Source organism: Lithobates pipiens, unplaced genomic scaffold (genome assembly GCF_037356315.1).
Source record: "Lithobates pipiens isolate NorthernLeopardFrog02 unplaced genomic scaffold, aLitPip1_a1.2 Scaffold_35, whole genome shotgun sequence".
NCBI lineage: Eukaryota > Metazoa > Chordata > Amphibia > Anura > Ranidae > Lithobates > Lithobates pipiens.
The window spans coordinates 2,401,310-2,424,617 of NW_027507811.1; the positions used below are offsets into that span (position 1 = coordinate 2,401,310).

The following is a 23,308-nucleotide window of genomic DNA, read 5'->3' on the forward strand; positions in this document are numbered from 1 at the left end:
ACTAATTCACAGAAATATACTGCATTGAACGTGCACTAATGCACTGAAATTTATGGTAATACACTGAAATATACTGCGTTAAACAGCACATAATGCACTGAAATATACAGCATTAGACTTGCAGTAACCTACTGAAATATACTGTGTTAAAGTGGAAGTAAACTCCCCTATCGTTTTCAGCCAAGGAAGCTGCCATCTTTGCCTCTGTTTAATCTTCAACTGCTATGGTGCTGAACATGTGATTCATTATGACACCAGCCATTGGATGGTTTGATAGTTTGGCTGAGAGCACAGCCAATGTGCAGTTAGCATTCCCGGAATGCCTTTTTTCTTTTTACTATTTAAATCCATGGGTTTACTTCCACTTTAAACGGCATGTAGTGTTAAACTTGCAGTAACGCAAAGAAATATACAGGATTAAATGGCTAGTAACGCACTGAAATATATGGTGTTAAACTTGCAGTAATGTAATGAAATATACTGCGTTAAACGGCACATAACACACTGAAATATACAGCGTTAAACTTGTAGTAATGCACCAAAATATACTGCGTTAAATGTCACATAATGCACTGAAATATACAGCTTTAAACTTGCGGTAACACAATAAAATATACTGCGTTAAATGGCACGTAACACACTGAAATATACTGCATTAAATGGCACGTAACGTACAGAAATAAACAACATTAAACTTGCAGTAACGCACAGAAATATACTGTGTTAAACATGCAACGCATTGAAATATATGGTGTTAAACTTGCATAACGCTCTTAAATATACGGCGTTAAACTTGCAGTAACGCACTGAAATATACTGCATTAAATGGCACGCAACGCACTGATATATATGGCGTTACACGGCACATAACATTCTGAAATATACTGCAGTAAACCTGCCCTGACAAAATAAACTGATACTAATGTAAAAATGAATGGTCACTACACTCACACTGACTGAACTGTCACTAGATTCACACTAAACTGATATTCTACACTGACCATAGAATCAGAATAGCACACTAACTGTCTAGTAGCACTGAACAGAGCCCTGTTCTATCTCTCTCCTTGCTAATATCACACTGCAAATGGCCACTATTGAAAGAATACTTTTATAGCGTGGGGAGGGACAAAGCAATGAGCCATGATTGGATAGAGTCATCATGACAGTGTCCACTCATGGCTCTGACAGTGCTCGGTGCCCTGATTGGGCAAAGCTTTCATTGCTTCAGCCAATCAGGGATTCCAATGCACTGTTTGGCGGCACAGTGCATTGTGGTCATTCGGGGGGGGGGGCGAACAAACGGTCGAATGCCCCGATAATTTGGGTGATCACTGAACGTGTTCGCCCCGAACTCATGCTCGGGCCGAACCTTTCATCCATCCCTACCCGGGACTAGTGATGGACGAACTTCCGACGGGACGTTTCGCGAACGCGAAACGCGAACGGACACAAACGTTCGCGAAAACGACCGTTCGCCGCGGGCTCCATTGACTTCAATGGGAGGCGAATTTCGCAAACCTTTAGGTCGAATTTGCGGCCACGGGGTAATTATTAGGGGGTAGCACGTAGTCCCACCACCTGGACAATAGCATAATACATGTATGAGGTGAATTTGGGATCGATAACTACAAGCATTTTTTTTTTATTTGGGAAATTGTTCTGACAATTCAGGACTATGGAGCTAATGAAGGCAATGGAGGAGAGGGAAGGTCAGGGACCAGGGTAGGCAAACAAGAGGGTGCAGGAGATACAGAGCACTGACAGCAGCACCGTAATACAGAGCACTGACATCAGCACCGTGACATACAGCGCTGACAGCAGCTCCGTGACATACAGCGCTGACAGCAGCTCCGTGACATACAGCGCTGACAGCAGCTCCGTGACATACAGCGCTGACAGCAGCTCCGTGACATACAGCGCTGACAGCAGCTCCGTGACATACAGCGCTGACAGCAGCACCGTGACATACAGCGCTGACAGCAGCTCCGTGACATACAGCGCTGACAGCAGCTCCGTGACATACAGCGCTGACAGCAGCTCCGTGACATACAGCACTGACAGCAGCTCTGTGACATACAGCGCTGACAGCAGCTCCGTGACATACAGCGCTGACAGCAGCACCGTGACATACAGCGCTGACAGCAGCTCCGTGACATACAGCGCTGACAGCAGCTCCGTGACATACAGCGCTGACAGCAGCTCCGTGACATACAGCGCTGACAGCAGCTCCGTGACATACAGCGCTGACAGCAGCTCCGTGACATACAGCGCTGACAGCAGCTCCGTGACATACAGCGCTGACAGCAGCTCCGTGACATACAGCGCTGACAGCAGCTCCGTGACATACAGCGCTGACAGCAGCTCCGTGACATACAGCGCTGACAGCAGCTCCGTGACATACAGCGCTGACAGCAGCACCGTAAGCAGCCCCAGGAGGAAGTCAGCACAGCACAGGGATGGTGTGATCCCCTCATAATAAGAACCCCCAGGAGGAAGTCAGCACAGCACAGGGATGGTGGGAGCCCCTCATAATAAGAACACCCAGGAGGAAGTCAGCACAGCACAGGGATGGTGGGAACCCCTCATAATAAGCAGCCCCAGTAGAAATATGACACCGCTCAACCTCTTCAAAGAGGAGGGTAGGGGCATATAGTACGGTGTGCTTTTTTGGGTCAGGGAAGTGAGCCAAATGAATTAAGAAGGTCTGTGTGCTTGATTCCAAAAATTGTTTATAGACATATACATGGTCTACTGATCACATGTGTTGAATTCCTCCGAGATCCATGCCTCATTCATTTTTAGAAATGTGAGGTAGTTAACACTGTGGTGAGCTAGGCGAGTACGCTTATCGGTCACAATCCCCCCTGCTGCGCTGAACGTCCTTTCGGACAGGACACTGGATGAGGGGCAAGCCAACAGTTCGATTGCAAATTGGGCAAGCTCTGGCCAGAGGTCAAGCCTGCCCACCCAGTAGTCTAGGGGTTCATCACTCCTCAGAGCGTCCACATCGGCCGTTAACCCAATGTAGTCGGACACCTGACGGTCTAGGCGTTCCCTGATGCTGGATCCGGATGACACCTGTCGATGGGTCGGCTGAAAGAATGACCTCATATCCGAAGTCACCAACACATCTTCAAACCGGCCTCTTCTTGCAGGCGCTGTTGGATTGGTACCCGCAAATCCTTCTCTGGGAGTGGGAATTGCTCCTCTGCCAGCGCACGCAAAAGCAGAATGCAGCATTTCTCGAAGCAAGGCCTGGAAGTGCTGCATTCTGACAGCCCTCTGCGACGGCGGTAACATTTCCGCCATTTTGTGTTTGTACCGGGGGTCTAAGTACGTTGCCACCCAGTACTGGTCCTTGACCCTCATGCTTTTTATACGGGGGTCCCTATTAAAACACTGGAGCATGAAGGCCCCCATTTGCACTAAAGTGGAAGCGGTGTGGTGGCCTGGCTCCTGCTCATCATCCAGGATAATGTCGTCCTCTTCATTCTCCTCTCCCCATCCTCGCACAACAGGGATCCCAGAAAGGTTTAAAGCATGCTCTTCTTGCTCCTGCTCATCCGCCCCGGCACCATCCTCCTCTGACTCCTCATCAGACTCCTGTTGTTGACTTGTCTCAGATAGAGTAGCCCCCCCTGGGAATTCATCCAGCATTGCGACTTCCTCATCTTCCCGCTCCTGCTCCTCCACAGCCTGATCAATGACACGACGCAATGCACGCTCCAGAAAGAAGGCATAAGGTACCATGTCACTGATGGCGCCATGGCTGCGACTGACCAGTTTGGTGATCTCCTCAAATGGCCGCAGAAGTCTGCATGTGTCGCGCATGAGCAGCCACTGGCGCGGTGAAAAAAAACCCAGCTCCCCAGAACCGTTTCTTTCGCAGAGTTCATACAGGTAGACGTTAACTGCACGTTTCTGCTGGAGCAGCCTATCAAGCATATAGAAGGTTGAGTTCCATCGCGTCGGGCAATCGCAAATAAGACGTCTGACCGGCAGATGGTGTCGCCGCTGAATGTCAGCAAGGCGAGCCATGGCCGTGTAAGATCTTCTGAAATGGGCCGAGATTTTCCTTGCCTGCCGCAAGATGTCCTGGACCCCAGGGTATTTGACAAGGAATCGCTGCACGACCAAGTTTAAGACGTGTGCCATGCACGGCACGTGCGTGATTTTGCCCTGTTTCAATGCGCTAAGCAGATTGGCACCGTTGTCACACACCACTTTACCAACTGTCAAATTGAGCGGTGTTAGCCACTCATCTGCCTGTGAACGCAAAGCTGAAAGGAGTGCCGGGCCAGTGTGGCTCTTTGCTTCCAGGCACAACAGACGCAGCACGGCATGGCAACGTCTCACCTGGCATGTGGAATAGGTTCTGGGGAGCTTGGGCGGTGCAGTGGAAGAGACGCTAGCAGCGGAAAAGGAGGAGGCAGCTGAGGAGGAGAGGGAGGAGGATGGAGTAGGAGGAGGAGAAGAAGAGTCAGGCCTGCATGCAATCCGTGGCGGTAAAACCAAATCTACACGGGTGCCACGGGTTACATGCTTGACGGCCGTCAGAAGGTTCACCCAGTGGGCAGTAAAACTGATATACCTTCCCTGCCCGTGTTTGCTAGACCACGTGTCTGTGGTCAGATGTATCTTGGCACCGACACTGTGTGCCAGAGATACATTCACTTGCCGCTGAACATGGCCATATAGCTCTGGGATGCCCTTCTCTGAGAAATACTTCCTTCCTGGGACCTTCCATTGTGGTGTTCCAATGGCCACAAATTTGCGAAAGGCCTCCGAGTCCACCAGTTTATATGGCAGTAGTTGGCGGGCTATGAGTTCTGACAAGCCAGCCGCCAACCGTTGGGCAAGAGGGTTATCCGGCGTCATCATTTTTTTACGCTCAAACATTAGGCCCACGGAAGCCTGCCTTTTTGCAGAAAAATGTGAGCTTGGCGTGATGGAAGGTGGAGTGGAGGACAATTGTGAGGAGAGAGGAGAAGGAGAAGTAGAAGACGAGGCTGGACGGTGAGAGCCTGCAGTGTGGCTTTGTGTGTTCCGTTGCTCCCACTGGGCTCGGTGATGGCTGCTCATGTGCCTTCTTAAGGCGGTCGTCCCTAGGTGAGTATTGGGCTTACCGCGACTAACGCGTTGACTGCAAAGATTGCAGATGGCAACGCTATTGTCAGCAGCGGACACGTTAAAAAAAGCCCACACTGCGGAGCCATGTGCCGGTGTCCTGGGAGCGCCAGATGTGACCGTACATGGTCGATGACTCGCTCCTGATACATTTGCAGTCTGCTTTGTCCCTGCTGTGCAATGTAAGTCATTGCTGCTTCTCCTCCCTATCTGCTGGTCCATATCTCCCTCTGAACTCCCCTCCTCTTCCTCTCTTGTGGGCACCCACGTGACATCACTAGACACGTCATCATCAACGTCACCTTCCCCACCGCTATAAGTAGAGTAGGCAGCAACACCGGGGACCAACCTCCTCCTTGGGCTGATCTGGGTACTGGCGTCAGACTGCTGAGTAGCGCTTGTTGCTACCTCCTCTTCCTGATCCAATACCAAGAGTGGCTGCGCATCAGAAATGTCCTCTTGATATGGATCGGAAAATAATTCCAGTGACTCAAGCGGAAGGTATGTGGTGGTGGTGGTGGTGGTCGTGTTGTTGGTGGTAGTGTCTTTGGGGGTGCACATAGCAGAGAGTGAAGAAGAGGGTGCAGATCGAGAGGATGAGGAGGGTGCAGAAGAGTAAGGCTGAGCGAGCCACTCAACCAAGTCTGGTGCATCCTTTAAAGTAATTGAACGCACCTTCTGCAACTTCCCACTTTGGCTCAAGCCTGTTGCTCCTGCCCTACCCCTACCACCCCTGCGGAAGGGCCTGCCTCTTCCTCTGCATGTCATTTTTTAAATGACCCTGTGACAAAACTCTTAGTCCCTATACCGCTGAAGGACTGCTGCAGTATAGGTGAGCGGTCAGCAGTGGTGCACGTCAACCCTATCTATTGTGGACCGATAGCGGTCCTTACAGAACAGCAGACTGTACCGCACTCAAGCCTATGTACCGTAGCACCCTATACCAAGTTACCAGTCCTTATAAGAACTTTTGTGGACCAAGCAGGTTGTGTATTAGTGTTTAGCAGACTGTACGTCAGTCCCTATACCGCTGAAGGACTGCTGCAGTATAGGGCAGCGGTCAGCAGTGGTGCACGTCAACCCTATCTATTGTGGACCGATAGCGGTCCTTACAGAACAGCAGACTGTACCGCACTCAAGCCTATGTACCGTAGCACCCTATACCAAGTTACCAGTCCTTATAAGAACTTTTGTGGACCAAGCAGGTTGTGTATTAGTGTTTAGCAGACTGTACGTCAGTCCCTATACCGCTGAAGGACTGCTGCAGTATAGGGCAGCGGTCAGCAGTGGTGCACGTCAACCCTATCTATTGTGGACCGATAGCGGTCCTTACAGAACAGCAGACTGTACCGCACTCAAGCCTATGTACCGTAGCACCCTATACCAAGTTACCAGTCCTTATAAGAACTTTTGTGGAACAAGCAGGTTGTGTGTTAGTGATTAGCAGACTGTACGTCAGTCCCTATACCGCTGAAGGACTGCTGCAGTATAGGTGAGCGGTCAGCAGTGGTGCACGTCAACCCTATCTATTGTGGACCGATAGCGGTCCTTACAGAACAGCAGACTGTACCGCACTCAAGCCTATGTACCGTAGCACCCTATACCAAGTTACCAGTCCTTATAAGAACTTTTGTGGACCAAGCAGGTTGTGTATTAGTGTTTAGCAGACTGTACGTCAGTCCCTATACCGCTGAAGGACTGCTGCAGTATAGGGCAGCGGTCAGCAGTGGTGCACGTCAACCCTATCTATTGTGGACCGATAGCGGTCCTTACAGAACAGCAGACTGTACCGCACTCAAGCCTATGTACCGTAGCACCCTATACCAAGTTACCAGTCCTTATAAGAACTTTTGTGGACCAAGCAGGTTGTGTATTAGTGTTTAGCAGACTGTACGTCAGTCCCTATACCGCTGAAGGACTGCTGCAGTATAGGTGAGCGGTCAGCAGTGGTGCACGTCAACCCTATCTATTGTGGACCGATAGCGGTCCTTACAGAACAGCAGACTGTACCGCACTCAAGCCTATGTACCGTAGCACCCTATACCAAGTTACCAGTCCTTATAAGAACTTTTGTGGACCAAGCAGGTTGTGTATTAGTGTTTAGCAGACTGTACGTCAGTCCCTATACCGCTGAAGGACTGCTGCAGTATAGGGCAGCGGTCAGCAGTGGTGCACGTCAACCCTATCTATTGTGGACCGATAGCGGTCCTTACAGAACAGCAGACTGTACCGCACTCAAGCCTATGTACCGTAGCACCCTATACCAAGTTACCAGTCCTTATAAGAACTTTTGTGGAACAAGCAGGTTGTGTGTTAGTGATTAGCAGACTGTACGTCAGTCCCTATACCAATGAAGGACTGCTGCAGTATAGGGCAGCGGTCAGCAGTAGTGCACGGCAACCCTATGTATTGTGGACCGATAGCGGTCCTTACAGAACAGCAGACTGTAACGCACTCAGGCCTATGTACCGTAGCACCCTATACCAAGTTACCAGTCCTTATAAGAACTTTTGTGGACCAAGCAGGTTGTGTGTTAGTGATTAGCAGACTGTACGTCAGTCCCTATACCAATGAAGGACTGCTGCAGTATAGGGCAGCGGTCAGCAGTAGTGCACGGCAACCCTATGTATTGTGGACCGATAGCGGTCCTTACAGAACAGCAGACTGTACTGCACTCAGGCCTATGTACCGTAGCACCCTATACCAAGTTACCAGTCCTTATAAAAACTTTTGTGGACCAAGCAGGTTGTGTGTTAGTGTTTAGCAGACTGTGCGTCAGTCCCTATACCGCTGAAGGACTGCTGCAGTATAGGGCAGCGGTCAGCAGTAGTGCACGGCAACCCTATGTATTGTGGACCGATAGCGGTCCTTACAGAACAGCAGACTGTAACGCACTCAGGCCTATGTACCGTAGCACCCTATACCAAGTTACCAGTCCTTATAAGAACTTTTGTGGACCAAGCAGGTTGTGTGTTAGTGATTAGCAGACTGTACGTCAGTCCCTATACCAATGAAGGACTGCTGCAGTATAGGGCAGCGGTCAGCAGTAGTGCACGGCAACCCTATGTATTGTGGACCGATAGCGGTCCTTACAGAACAGCAGACTGTACTGCACTCAGGCCTATGTACCGTAGCACCCTATACCAAGTTACCAGTCCTTATAAGAACTTTTGTGGACCAAGCAGGTTGTGTGTTAGTGATTAGCAGACTGTACGTCAGTCCCTATACCAATGAAGGACTGCTGCAGTATAGGGCAGCGGTCAGCAGTAGTGCACGGCAACCCTATGTATTGTGGACCGATAGCGGTCCTTACAGAACAGCAGACTGTACTGCACTCAGGCCTATGTACCGTAGCACCCTATACCAAGTTACCAGTCCTTATAAGAACTTTTGTGGACCAAGCAGGTTGTGTATTAGTGTTTAGCAGACTGTGCGTCAGTCCCTATACCGCTGAAGGACTGCTGCAGTATAGGGCAGCGGTCAGCAGTAGTGCACGGCAACCCTATGTATTGTGGACCGATAGCGGTCCTTACAGAACAGCAGACTGTACCGCACCCAAGCCTATGTACCGTAGCACCCTAGACAGACCAAGTTACCAGTCCTGATAAAGAGCTTTGTGGAACAAGTGAGTTGTGAATGATTAGCAGACTGCAGCAGAAGGGCAGCAGTCAAGTATAATATTCTTTCTATATTTGGAAGAAAGAATATTATACGTGTACAAGCCTATTACCGTACCACTGATACCAGTCCTGAAAAGAACCTTTGTGGAACTAATAGTAACAGCAAGTCTTTAAAATTATCCTCACTGCCTGACACACTGCTTCCTGCCTGTCCCTATACAAATTGGCAAAAAAGAGTAGGCTGGAACGATTAGCTGGAACAGCTCTTTTGTGGACCTGATAGTAACAGCTAATGATGATGATGATGATGATGATGAAGAAAGACTAATCTGGCTGAGCTGTCCCTAAAATAGCAGCATACAGCGCTCTGTCCCTTTATCTAAACTGACAAAAGAAACTCAGGCTGCTGACCTAACACCTATACCAGTCCTGAAAAGAACTTTTGTGTACCAAATAGCTAGCGTTTTCTCTGTCCCTACTCCACACAGGATCCTTTCCCTACAGTGACAGAAGAAAGAATGTAAAATGGCCACCGGATCGGGTGTATTTATAGGTTAGGGGGAATGTCCAAGTGTCCATGAGCTGTCATGTCTCAATTGGTTGTCCTGTAACACATGATAAACGTGTCACGAAAGGTTAAAGTTCTTGTATACATTAAACACGTAAGTCCGCCGGGGCGAACGACGGAAAAAGGCGTTCGAACCCGCGGACGGCGAAAGTCGGAAATTCGCCGCGAAACGACCGCCGGGCGAACCGTTCGGCCATCACTACCCGGGACCCTCTTGGTCTGTCAGAGCATAAACTCCCTTTTCTCTGTTGGGTTTGTTTGGTTTCTGAACTGGATTCGATTAGTATTACAGCTGCAGACAAGGAATGATAATTATGATCCTTCCATTTGCTCTGAGGCAGTGCTGTGAGGTCAATGGAGGGTCATCATGATGTCCAGGAAGGGGAACTTTCTACACAAATGGACTCAGCTCTAAGTGGCTCTGCTATATGGTCTCTCACAATATCCTCGTAACCACAGGTGCAATGACCAGCTCATCGCCTGAAGACTAGGATGCACAAAAATTCCAAATTGAAATTTTATATAGTGCGGCTATCCAGAGTTCTTGTGCAATCTAACTTGCTGACTTTTGGTCGGAGTTGCCGGATAATCAGGATTATTGCCAGAACTCCGGCTGCAAGGCTCCAATCTCCGGCAGCCTGCTGACTGACAGGAGTGATGTCACACTCTGCAGTAAGGGAAGGGATTTGATTGGATAACATGAGGATGCTGCTGGTGGAGTAGAGAGCTGTGGGGGAGGAATCTTTTTTCTTCCCTCCAATGGCAGCCCAGTGTGGGTAGGAGGAGGACAGCAGGGGGGAGGGGTTTGTTCACTTGGTTGCCAAGTGTATTCTAGTATCTAGGACATTGTACAGGGTGGTGGAGGATTCCTGGGGCGCTGATTTCCAGCACCGGGCACTGCCAGACCCTGTGTCATGGGAAGGTATTGGACTGTCTCCCTGTATGCATAGCACTGACCCCTGACCATTCGAGTGCCCAACAAGGAGTTAAGAACTGCCCTTCTTCATTCCACTTGGAATCTTGAAAAATTATAATTTGACCAGTGAGATGGTAAGAAGATGAAGGTCGCCTCCATTTCCTGGCAGGATTTCTGTAAGGAGGTCTGAAAAGTAAGTGTAGGTGGGAGGACCATCATAGACCAAGAGCCCCGTTCCCTACTTTTGAGTCCCCCTAACCCTACAGCCTCCTCTTCCCTCAGAGCCCTGATGCCTGCCAAACATATCAAGGGCCCAGAGCCATTCAACTCCACTACCCCCTCAGGGGCCCTAAAGTCCTCTAGCCTCAGTACCCCCTGAGATATTCCTCAGCTCTACTTTCCTCAGACCTCTCAGTATTTTCCTCCCTCTGACACCAATGGTGGAACATATTCTTCATAGCCGGCTGGGGAATGTTTTCTTCCTCCTGACCAGCAATGTAAGAGGCTCTATGCTCCATACTCCTGACCCCGGCACTCCATCATTGTGTTGGCTGCACAGTGTAATTATTGCCCATTGGCTGCCTGTGTTGGGTAATAATTGCCCTTTGTAGGCCATGTATGGTCAGGACGGTCATGGTCTTGTTTATTTATTGTCAGTGCTGTTTGTTTAGAGGAACATATTACTAGAATGTATCTCCAATATGAAGAGAATGTTCCGGAACTGTAAGTGGGGGAATGTTCTGTCGGTTAATCTAGGTTTACACACTATATATGTGTGTATCATCATCTGCTGGAGATAAAAGACGTCACAGTGACTATGGAGGAAGAGGACGGACATGACGGGGGGTTACTGGGTGTAAATAGAAGATAAGATCTTATTACCTCCTCTACTGCCACTTCCAGCAATGCCTCCTCACTAATTCCTCCCGACTCACCTCTCACCCAGAACTTCCTGTCTGTACCTGACATCACTTCCTGTCTTCCATAGAGACTTCCTGTCTGGGTAGAAGTGAGAAGTTCACTACCTTGTGGAGCTCAGGAGAAACTGCACCGCCAAGAAACGCCTCATAGTGTGAACACGGCTTCGGCTGCTAACTCAGATACACTTCTTCAGGCTGAGACAACGACAAAAAAGGCTTCCTTCTGGGCTAGAGTCATAGGGCTCCAAAGTGGTATCTTACGGTATCCCGAGTATGAGGAGGTCATCGTGATTGACGATGGATCTACACACCTGGGGACTTTTTCTTAAATTGTTTTGCTTTTTTTAATCAAAAACTACCTCTGTGTTTTTTTGGTGAAAGAGAAGGGGTATCATGTACCCCATGCTCATTCACATGGGGGGAGGGAGCTGTGATCCAGATTCCGATACACCCCCACAACCACTGGTCAGGGTTGTGGGGAAGAGGCCCTTGTGCCCATCTACAGGGGGGCAAGGTGCTTTGGGGGGGGGACAGAGCCCACTCTGTGCCACAGCACACCCCCCGTGTTGAGGGCATGTAGCCTGGTATGGTACAGGAGGGGGGCTTTCCTCACCCCCCCCCCTTTCCTGTCCTGCCAGGCTGCATGCTCAGATAAGGGTTTGGTGTGGAGGGGGGCACGCCATTTGTTTTTACATTTTGGTGTTAGGGTTCTCCTCAAAATTCAAACCAGACCCTTCGGATTGGGAGAGCCCCATGCCATTATTTTTTTCTCTTTTTCATCACCAGCAAATCTTTTTCTTTACATCAGCGAGACCTCCTCCCAGCTGCTCTCATCTGTCATGATCAGAATCTGAAAGGTTCCCCTCACTTCTGTACCTTTTTTTGGACAAATGGCGTTCAGGTTATTGCTGGATATTACTGGCTGCACTGGTCACATGGCACTGGTGTGACGGTGATCAGGTACTGGTATGTCAGTGACACTGGTACAGATATTACTGGCTGCACTGGTCACATGGTACTGGTGTGACGGTGATCAGGTACTGGTATGTCAGTGACACTGGTACAGATATTACTGGCTGCACTGGTCACATGGTACTGGTGTGACACTGATCAGGTACTGGTATGTCAGTGACACTGGTACAGATATTACTGGCTGCACTGGTCACATGGTATTGATGTGACGGTGATCAGGTACTGGTATGTCAGTGACACTGGTACAGATATTACTGGCTGCACTGGTCACATGGTACTGGTGTGATGGTGATCAGGTACTGGTATGTCAGTGACACTGGTACAGATATTACTGGCTGCACTGGTCACATGGTACTGGTGTGACGGTGATCAGGTACTGGTATGTCAGTGACACTGGTACAGATATTACTGGCTGCACTGGTCACATGGTACTGCTGTGACGGTGATCAGGTACTGGTAAGTCAGTGACACTGGTACAGGTGTTGATGGGGACCTGTACCCTGATCTGTGATTGGCGGAGTCCAAGAGACACAACGATCACAGGTCCCACCGCTACACACCCCTGATGGGTACAGTGGGAGGATGTACGGGTACGTTCCCCTAAATAGACAAAGCTCCCGTCCAACTGTATATGTATAATTGCTGGGTGGGAGGGGGCTAAATAAACATCTCCTGACACTTAGGGGTCTATTCAGAAATAATTTGCTCAGCAATTTTCCCGGGAAAAGTGCATGTACATTCCTTCTCTTTGTATCGGGGTAAAGAATTTATGACATTTGGCTATTCACTGAGCTTTTCATATGTTTTCCATTGATTTAAAATGGAAAATACCACATTTGGCCACTAGTTGTCCCTAATCCCCATACTTAGCGCCACCTAATGACCAAATGTAGAATTGTCCTTTCTAAATCAATGGTCGGTATAATATTGTTGGCTTCACGTTCTTCAATGTCTTCTGTACTCATAAGTGTATGATCTCAGTTATTTGTATGAAATCACGTCTGATGGAGGAAACTAAGGGGTCTATTTTATAGAATATTAGTTGATGATTGTGACAAACATTTGTCCAGCCGTGAAAAAATCTGTCCATTTTATAATGAACACAGTGATTTCCTATGACCCTCAGAGCCATCTAGCGTTTATAACGCAGTATTTTTTCCTGAAAGACCTTCATCTGTAAAACTAGTGCAACACCGCATTATGGCCACAAGATGGAGCCAATGATCATAGGAAATAATCATAAGAAATAAAATATGACCACAGTTCATCACAGTTGAGTGAATGTGCATCTTATTTCTTCAAGGAGTTTTAAAAAAACAGACCTGTAAGTGTTTGTGAAATCTTCCACCACAAAATGTACTCAGCCAATGACGCGTTTCGTCCTGGAAGACAACTTGAGTAAAAACAGACCTCTTGCAAGAGTTTACACCACAAAATGTACTCAGCCAATGAGAGGTAATGACTCAGTTTTTATTTTTCTCCTGCTATCAATGGCCGACACGGTACAACACTTCATCCATGTCTTTGGTGATCTCTGATCTCCTTATCAACTGTTTCTTCCATGATGAAGATCAGCCATGGAGTATATCTGAGGTGTATATCAGGGTGTGCTTCTTCCCCACATGTCCAGCAACATTCATATACAAGACATTTCCCGCACTCACTAATACACCTCGAGGGTTGTGTGGGACCCCCTGATGTACAGGAAGACAGGACTTCAGTGAGGAACATTTCCCTCACTCAGACCAGGAAAGTTGATTCTCCTCCTTGTCCAGTCTCAGATGACTGTAAACAGAGGACTTCTGTGGCTGACAAATCCCGTACTGAGGACAGGAATACGGCTTCTCCCTCGTGTGCGATCTCTGGTGTGTGTAAAGATGGTCCTTCAGTGTAAAACATTTTCCGCACTCAGGACAGGAATGTGGCTTCTCCCCTGTGTGAGATCTTTGATGTGTCTTAAGACTAGACTTCTGTGAAAAACATTTCCCGCACTCGGAACAGGAATACGGCTTCTCCCCCGTGTGAGATCTCTGATGTCTGTAAAGATGGTCCTTCTGTGCAAAACATTTACTGCAGTTAGGACAGGAATGTGGCTTCTCCCCTGTGTGAGATCTTTGATGTGTGTAAAGGGTAGACGTTCTAGAAAAACATTTTCCGCACTCAGGACAGGAAAATGGCCTCTCCCCCGTGTGAGACCTCAGATGTGTGTAAAGAGAGGACTTCTGTGCAAAACATTTCCCACACTCGGGACAGGAATACGGCTTCTCTCCTATGTGCGAACTCTGATGTGTGTAAAGGGAGGACTTCTGTGCAAAACATTTACCGCACTCAGGACAGGAATACGGCTTCTCCCCCGTGTGACATCTCTGATGTGTGTAAAAATTGGAAATCTTTGAAAAACTTTTCCCGCAATTTGGACAGAAATATGGCTTTTCCCCAGTGTGAGATCTCTGATGTGAGATAAGACTGGACTGGTGTGAAAAACATTTCCCGCACTCAGGGCAGGAATACGGCTTTTCCCCCGTATGCAATCTCTGATGTGAGTTAAGACTGGACTTCTGTGAAAAACATTTCCCGCATTGAGGACAGGAATACGACTTCTCACCCGTGTGAGATTTCTGATGTCTGTAAAGAAGGGCTTTCTTTGAAAAACACTTGCCGCACTCAGTACAGGGAAACCTCTTATCTGTTGGAAGGACGGCACCGTCCCGCACAGTCTGAGGTTCCTCGGGATAAGAGGAATACGATGGTCCGGCACCGTCCCGCACAGTCTGAGGTTCCTCGGGATAAGAGGAATACGATGGTCCGGCACCGTCCCGCACAGTCTGAAGTTCCTCAGGATAAGAGGAATACGATGGTCCGGCACCGTCCCGCACAGTCTGAGGTTCCTCGGGATAAGAGGAATATGATGGTCCGGCACCGTCCCGCACAGTCTGAGGTTCCTCGGGATAAGAGGAATACGATGGTCCGGCACCGTCCCGCACAGTCTGAAGTTCCTCAGGATAAGAGGAATACGATGGTCCGGCACTGTACCGCACAGTCTGAGGTTCCTCGGGATAAGAGGAATACGATGGTCCGGCACCGTCCCGCACAGTCTGAGGTTCCTCGGGATATGAGGAATACGATGGTCCGGCACCGTCCCGCACAGTCTGAGCTTCCTCGGGATAAGAGGAATACGATGGTCCATCTACACTGTGTGGTGCCGGATGGACATTTGAGGTAGTCGGGTTTTCTCCTGGACTATACTGTGTGATGTCCTCATCTTCTACTTTACAGTCTGGAGACAAAGTGAGACAATCCTCTGAGGTTTTCCTCATCTCCCGTCCATCTACTAAAATAGAAATACAAAGATTATTACTAGACATCAGCTGATTGGTTCCCCTAAACCAGGACTCCGCCCACATCAGGCAGCTTTGTCTCTGAGGATCTTACAATTCCCCCCTCCCCCCCATTCACATTATACATATTATATTCCAGGTCACAGATACGATTACAATTTTAGTATCTACTGACCTAATGATAATTCTGTTATAAGGTAAAAATATAAAGGTTGTGACTTAGGACAAATTTTAAGTAGAATTGTTTAATCACTTCAGCCCCGGACCATTTGGCTTATTATTACTAGACACAAGCAGATTGGTTCCCCTAAACCAGGACTCCGCCCACATCAGGGCAGCTTTGTCTCTGAGGATCTTACAATTCCCCCCTCAAGGTAACTAGTAAATGGGTCCTCTGATCTCCTACCAGATCATTTCTTTATTCATGGACCTTAGTCAGAGAGCGAGGAAACGAGAACTGTCTTTTATAGGAGTGACAGTGATGAGGGGATTATAGGACAAGTGTCAGGACTATGTAATGTACAACAGAGAGTACATAGTGCAGGGGTCAGGAGTATGTACCATACAATACACCAATCCTCCATAAAATCATGACCTTCCACCTAATATTGAGTGGGTCCTCCTTTTTGCTGAGGTCCAAAACACATCCCCCAGGTGCTTAGGTCGAGCAACGCCTATACCAAAAATCAACATTTTCCTGCCAGCACAGAGAAGGAAGATTATCGGAGAGAAATCCAGGAATACAGGACGGGGAACACAGCTCAGGAAAGTGACCAGGGGATTACAGGCTGATATCACCCAGCCCCCGCCCTACCTGACCAATCAGTGAGCAGTATGGGTGGAGGAATGGATTTAGTGTTAATGACCCACCTGTGCTGATCTCTGTAGGAGTGTCCTCCTCTATAAATGTCCCCGTTATTCCATCCTCCTCCATAGACTGCTGATCATCCCTCACATACCTCTCTTCTTCTTCTGATTTCACCTCAAATTCTATATCCATTGGATCTCCACTCTAAACCAAGAAAATGAGAGAGAAAATATCATCTGTAAGATAGAAGATTTATTATTGTGACATCACATAGAAAATCCACACATCATCTCCATTTTATAATCTCAGTCCCACCAACCTTATAACAGTGGGGGATAGTGTGATCTTCCTGTGTGGAATCCCGGGAATACAGAGGACGGGGACATCTCTCTGGTGGGTTCCTGTATCTGGATGACTCCACCATGGTGTCCTGGTACAGATCTTTGTGCTCTTCCTCCATCCCCCCATCCTCATCATCCTCCTCTTTTATCTCTTCTTTAACCTCAACTTTAGGATCTCTCAGGTTTCCACTCTGAATATATAATAAAAATGACATCAATGGTAACAATGCAGATAATGTACAGATCCTAATGATACTATCAGTGATTGTTCCTCATCTACCTGATGATGGTGGGGGATGGTGTGACCTTCCTGTGTGGAATCCCGGGAATACAGAGGACGGGGACATCTCTCTGGTGGGTTCCCATTACTGGATCCATCTGTAGGAAACACACACACTGACTGAATACATTGTTTCTATGTGTTTATCAGATGATGGGGGATCTAGGTGGAGCCTCCGTACTGCTCTCTCCTTTACAATAAAGTCTCCTCTTACCCGGTGATGTGAGGGGCGGCTGATTGGCCATCATGACGTCCTTGTAGAGATCCTTGTGTCCTTCTAAATACTCCCACTCCTCCATGGAGAAATAGACAGTGACATCCTGACACCTTATAGGAACCTGACACACACAATGATACAGTCACCATCCAGACACATCCCTTGTCTGTTACTGGATAATGTCCCAGAATTCCCAGAATCCTCCTCACCTCTCCTGTCAGCAGCTCCATCATCTTCTTGGTGACTTCTAGGATCTTCTCCATGTTGTGTCTCTCAGGTTTTAGGGAGTCACATGGAGGCACTGTGATGGTCATATGATCACCGGACTTCACAAGAGGAAATCTCTGTATTGGAGAACCAATAGGAATATCATGTTAGAATCCCAGAATCCTCCTCACCTCTCCGGAAAGGTCTGTGTTTTTATTAATAGAGATAAGAGTGATGTCATGTGACCTCCCAGAATCCTCCTCACCTCTCCGGTCAGGTCTGTGTTTTTATTAATAGAGATAAGAATGATGTCATGTGACCTCCCAGAATCCTCCTCACCTCTCCGGTCAGGTCTGTGTTTTATTAATAGAGATAAGAGTGATGTCATGTGACCTCCCAGAATCCTCCTCACCTCTCCGGTCAGCAGGTAGATGATCTCCAGGGTGAGGTTTAGTATCTTCTCAGTCATGTGACTCTGGTCCTCCTCCATCCTCATTGGTTCCGTCATTTGATCTATACAGGTCTCCTTGTAGACGGATAACTTTGGGAAATGAAAGTAAGAATTATTTGGATAGTATTGGTCACACAATAAGAATAGTTTGAGAAGGGCAATTTCTGTGGAGTGTAGAAGGCGAAATCCCGACTGAAGGGGATCAGGAAGGTTATTCTCGGTGAGGTGGTCGCTCAGCTGGTTTTAGACCAGGCGTTCAAGGAGTTTGGATAGAAAGGGGAGCAGGGAGATCGGGCTTAGGTTGTTAAGATTGGTGGGGTCCAATAAAGGCTTTTTAAGTATGGAGGTGACAATAGCATGTTTTAAAAGTGGTCTCCAAACTGCGGCCCTTTGCTTGCCTGTATCCGGCCCTTGGGGCACTATCCCACCCACTTATACGAAACACTATTCTGCCATCTGACACTGACAATGGAGCACCATTTCTCCCACTGACACCACTAATGAGGCACTATTCCTCCCTATGATACCAACGATGGGGCACTATTCCTCCCCCTAATACCAGATGTATACTCTTACTGATGCTAGGAAAATTTTCACTCCCGCTGGCCACAGTCCAGCCCTCCTAAAGTCTGAAAGAGAAAAAAACTGGCCCTTTGTTTAGAATGTTTGGAGACCCCTGTTTTAGAGAGTTGGGGAAGATGCCAGAGGAGAAGGAGAGATTGAAGATGTGAGTTAGAGAGGGAATGAATGAATAACTTGAATGAATAACTTGTAAAGCGCTAACAAATGCGAACTGAATCACCTCAAGGCACTGGATTCGTCTTGTGTTGTCGAGCATCTGAGAAGAGGAGGGTCTTGAGTTTTTTCCTGAAAGCCAGATGGTTTTCTTCAATGCGGATGTGAGTCGGTAGGGCGTTCCATTGGCCGTGGTCCTTGGACTGCGACTCTTCGTTCTCCCTTTGATAATTAACAGGATTTGGGAATGTGGAGAAGGTTTTGGTTAGATGAACGAAGGCTGCGATTGGGTGTATAGCATTTTATTTTCTCGTGTAGGTATTGAGGAGCGTCTCCATGTGTGCATTTGTGGGTGAGGCAGAGGGTCTTAGATGTGATCCGATTTTTTACGGTAAGCCAATGTAGGCTCCTCAGGGAAGGGAAAATGGATTCCCAGGGGTTTTTTCCTGTTATCAGTCTTGCCGCCGTGTTTTGGATGAGTTGTAAGCGTGCAAGTTGATATTGGGGTAGCCCTATATAGAGGGAGTTTGCGTAGTCGAGTCGTGAATTAATGACTGTTCCAACTACTGCTGCTTTGTCCTCTTTAGGAATGAAGGGGATGAGTCTAAGTAGCAGGCGGAGGAGATGGTGTGATCTGCTGACTACTGATCCCATTTGTGCATCCATTGACATTTCTGAGTCAAAAATGACTCGAGACTCTTGGCCTTGGTCCTTGGAGAGATGGTCTGTCCAAAGATGGTAAGTGGCGTCCAAGGGGTCTTGGTTTGGGAATTTTGGTTTGCGTGTAGGATAAGAAGCTCTGTTTTCGATTCGTTGAGTTTGAGGGAGCTAGTGGTCATCCAGTCGTCTATCAAAGTAAGGCATTTTTCTAGTTGTTGATGATGGTCTTTTTGTCCGGTGATACGAAAGTAGAGTTGCGTGTCGTCAGCGTATGAGTGGAAGCAGAGGTCTGATATTCTGATGATTTTGAGGAGTGGGCGGATGTATATGTTGAAGAGCACTGGAGACAAGGGAGATCCTTGAAGGACTCCGCAAGAGATTGCCTGGGTTTCAGAGGCGAAAGAGAGTGTAGGATAGAGCCAGAGGGTGAGCGTGCAAAGGTAAAGGGTCCAGGGAACAGGTGGTCAGCTGAATGTTAGCAAGAAGTTTATAAACCTTGTCTATAGTGGTGGAGTTGAACGAGGGAAGTAATGATTGTACCTGTGGGCATGGAGTGTTAAGTAGAGAATGTATCTGTAAAGTGGAGATCACATCATGAATTGTATCAATCTTCTGTTTGAAGTGATTGGCGATCTCCTGGGCAGTGGATGAGTTAGTGGGTGGAGGCAGTGGAGGACGATGTAGAAAGTTGAAGCTAGAGAAGAGTTCACTGGGACGGGACGATAAGTTGTTAATCAGAGTGATAAAAGATGTCTGCTTGGCATTGAGGAGACATGAACTGTATTTTTGGAAGGCAGAGTCTCTTTTCTGAGACTCGGTCTTACGCCAAAGGCGCTCAAGAGCGTGGCTGTGTTTTTTTAGACTTCTGGTGTCATCTGTTTGCCAAGGTTGTAGGGGTCGGGGTCCGATTTTATGTGTAATGAGGGAGGTCAGTGTGTCCCGGGAGGATGACAGTGAAGTGCAGAAGACAGAAGCAGCTAGGTTGGGGCAGGACAGAGGTGAGATTTTTTCATGGAGGTGGTCAGTATCAGAGTCGAGAAGAGAAGGGTTGAGATGGCGAAGGTTTCTATGGGCAACTGTTAGGCGGTTGGAGGGAGAGGTGGAGATGAAAGAGTAGGAAAGGATAGTTGGAGAGTTTGCATGGAATGCATAGGTGGGAGAAAACAAGGGTATTGCCATCAGAGTGCGTAGAAGCGTGTATTGTTTCATTTAGGTCAAAGGAGGAGGTTAGACTGAGAAGTTTGGAGGTAGCAGGAGTGTTAGTATTAAAAGGGATGTTAAAATCCCCAAGAGTGATTGTGGGGATTTCAGAAGAGAGAAAGTAAAATAGCCAGGCAGAGAAGTCATCAAGAAAGGCTGATACCGGCCCAGGGGTTGGTGGGTAGATGACAGCTATCCTTAGAGAAGCTGGAGAAAAAAGAGGAATACAATGTGCCTCAAATGAGGAGGGTGTCAGAGAGGGGGAGGTGGGTGAAGTACCTGAAAGGTGCAATGTGGGGCTAGAAGGATTCTCTCTCCACCTCCTTTCCATCCACAGGGTCTGAGGGGAATGAGTCCAGAGAAGACCACCATGGGAGAGGGCAGCAGAAGACGCAGTGTCAGATTCATGAAGCCATGGTTCAGTAATGGCGAGTAGATTCAATGAATTAGTGACAAAGAGGTCGTGGAGAGAGGTGAGTTTATTACAGATAGAGCGGGCAATGGTGGAACATATTCTTCATGGCAGGCTGGGGAATGTTTTCTTTCTCCTGACCAGCAATGTAAGGGGCTCTATGCTCCATACTCCTGACCCCGGCACTCCATCATTGTGTTGGCTGCATAGTGTAATGATTGCCAATTGGCTGCCTGTGCAGTGTAATAATTGCCCTTTGTAGGCCATGTATGGTCATTGTCTTGTCTATTTATTGTCAGTGCTGTTTGATTAGAGGAACATATTACTAGAATGTATCTCCAACATGAGGAAAATATTCCATTCCCGTAAGTGGGGGAATGTTCTGCCCTTGAAGGGAGTAATCTAGGTTCCCACACTATATATGTGTGTATCATCATCTGCTGGAGATAAAAGACATCACAGTGACTATGGAGGAAGAGGACGGACATGACGGGGGGTTACTGGGTGTAAATAGAAAATAAGATCTCATTACCTCCTCTACTGCCTATTCCAGCAACGTCTCCTCTCTTTTTCCTCCCGACTCACCTCTCACCCGAAACATCCTATTTATACCTGACATCACTTCCTGTCTTCCATAGAGACTTCCTGTCACTATGGTAGAAGTGAGATCACCACCTTGTGGAGCTCAGAGGACCTGCAGCCCCGGGAAACGTCTCGTAGTGTGAACACGGCCTTGTGCTGTGTGTGTATGTACTGTATATCCTTATAGATGGGGGTCATCTCCACTCCCACCAAGGGGGGCATGTAAATTTATATCAACATTTTTAATTGGGAATTTAATTTTAGAGTAAGTTCTAACCACAAAGTACAATGGCCAGAATAGGCAACATCTGTTATTCAGTGGGAGAAGGTGCTCGCTATATTATCATTCAGGGGAGGTTTAGAACTCAAGGAATGTCACATCAGCCAGAATTATTTTCTTCACACATCACCTCTATAATAATAGCATTTTAAAATAATAATCCAATGTGTGTCTTTATGGAAATCTGAGTATGTGGCGGGCAGCGTGATTGACAATGGACCTACATCCAGGGATATTATTTTTCTTTTTTTTTTAAATGAAGGACTTGTCAAAAACTGCCTCCTGTATTTACACTACACTTTTTTTGGTGAATAAGTAGGAGTACCGTGTACTCCATACTCATTCATATGGGAGGGGAGGCCAGGATCTGGGGCTTACAGATTCCGATAAGCCCCCCACCCACAGACCCCCACAATCACTGGCCAGGGTTGTAGGGAAGAGGCCCTTGTCCCCGTCAACATAAGGATACGGTGCCTCAAAGCACCCTCAATGTTGAGGGCATATGGCCTGGTATGCTTCGGGGGGGGGGGGGGGGGCACACCCTCATCCCCTCCTTTCCTGTCCTGCTGGGCTGCGTGCTCAGATATGAGTCTGGAATGGATTTTGGGGGGCCCCATGCCATATTAAAAAAATTGGTGAAGGGACTCCCTTCAAAATTCATAACAGACCAAAGAGCTGTTGGAGGGAACCCACATTGTTTTTTTTTCTTAATTTTTCATTGCCTGCAATTAATTTTTTTACATTCAACAGTCAGCGGTTAATCCCTCTGACAGCTGATGACTCATCAGTCATTAAGGATGCAGCAGCCGCCTGCTCCTTAGCAACAATGTTGTTTACTGGTTGTTATGGATGCCAGTGGCTGCCGGTTCCTCAAATATGGCATGCCGGGACTACTACTTATTTTTACAGCATGACATTTTTTTTCTTTTTCTTTATTGACTTTCACTCCTGTTTTTGTGGTATTTACTGAGCGTTTTTGCGGTAAATACCACATAGAGCAATAGTGAATTTACATTTTCAGGATCACCACTTCACCAGAATGTACTGCGCCGCTGGTGCTCACCACTACACCAGGATGTACTGCACTGCTGGTGGTGCTCACCACCTCACCAGGATGTACTGCGCTGCTGGTGCTCACCACCTCACCAGGATGTACTGCGCTGCTGGTGCTCACCACCTCACCAGGATGTACTGCACTGCTGGTGCTCACCACCTCACCAGGATGTACTGCACTACTGGTGCTCACCACTTCACCAAATTGTACTGCACTGCTGGTGCTCACCACCTCACCAGGATGTACTGCGCTCCTGGTGGCCGCCACTTCACCAGGATGTACTGCACTGCTGGTGATAACTACTTCACCAGGATGTACTGCGCTGCTGTTGCTCACCACTTCACCAGGATGAACTGTGCTGCTGGTGGCCTCCACTTCACCAGGATGTACTGCTCTGCTGGTGCTCACCACTTCACCAGGATGTACTGCGCTGATGGTGCTTGCCACTTCACCAGGATGTACTGCACTGCTGGTGATAACCACTTCACCAGGATGTACTGCTCTGCTGGTGATAACCACTTCACCAGGATGAACTGTGCTGCTGGTGCTCACCACTTCACCAGGATATACTGCACTTTTGGTGGTCACCACCTCACTAGGATGTAATGCACTGCTGG

General features: G+C 47.9%; 3 protein-coding genes across 5 annotated transcripts in view; all 3 read right to left on the minus strand.

Moving 5' to 3' along the window:
- LOC143955878 (uncharacterized) overlaps positions 1 to 21,360 on the minus strand; it is a 201,633-nt gene extending 180,273 nt beyond the window's left edge. For all 3 annotated transcript variants that reach the window (XM_077465997.1, XM_077465999.1, XM_077465998.1), the window contains exons 1-3: positions 21,308 to 21,360; positions 17,730 to 17,858; positions 17,108 to 17,454 (exon numbers count right to left, since the gene is read on the minus strand). In XM_077465997.1, coding sequence (XP_077322123.1) covers positions 17,108 to 17,192 — 85 coding nt within the window. In that variant the 5' untranslated portion in view covers positions 17,193 to 17,454; positions 17,730 to 17,858; positions 21,308 to 21,360. The remainder of the gene's footprint in view (positions 1 to 17,107; positions 17,455 to 17,729; positions 17,859 to 21,307) is intronic.
- On the minus strand, positions 13,576 to 15,545 carry LOC143955724 (uncharacterized). The gene has a single exon (XM_077465841.1). The coding sequence runs from the start codon at positions 15,528 to 15,530 to the stop codon at positions 13,863 to 13,865; it is 1,668 nt and encodes a 555-aa protein (XP_077321967.1). The 5' UTR covers positions 15,531 to 15,545; the 3' UTR covers positions 13,576 to 13,862.
- Positions 15,708 to 16,843, minus strand: LOC143955970 (uncharacterized). The gene is made up of 2 exons (XM_077466096.1): positions 16,592 to 16,843; positions 15,708 to 16,476 (listed from the first exon to the last, which is right to left on the minus strand). The coding sequence occupies exons 1-2, from the start codon at positions 16,826 to 16,828 to the stop codon at positions 16,246 to 16,248; spliced, it is 468 nt and encodes a 155-aa protein (XP_077322222.1). The 5' UTR covers positions 16,829 to 16,843; the 3' UTR covers positions 15,708 to 16,245.
- Positions 21,361 to 23,308: the final 1,948 nt, after the last annotated feature.

Bases quoted from the DNA above. Each gene is read 5' to 3' on its own strand.
- LOC143955724 (XM_077465841.1), bottom strand. From the start codon at position 15,530: ATGTGGGCGGAGTCCTGGTTTAGGGGAACCAATCAGCTGATGTCTAGT.
- LOC143955970 (XM_077466096.1), bottom strand. From the start codon at position 16,828: ATGTCATTTTTATTATATATTCAGAGTGGAAACCTGAGAGATCCTAAA. The intron at 16,477-16,591 runs GTTGGTGGGACT...TTCTTGGTTTAG, and splicing joins CTATCCCCCACTGTTATAAG to AGTGGAGATCCAATGGATAT.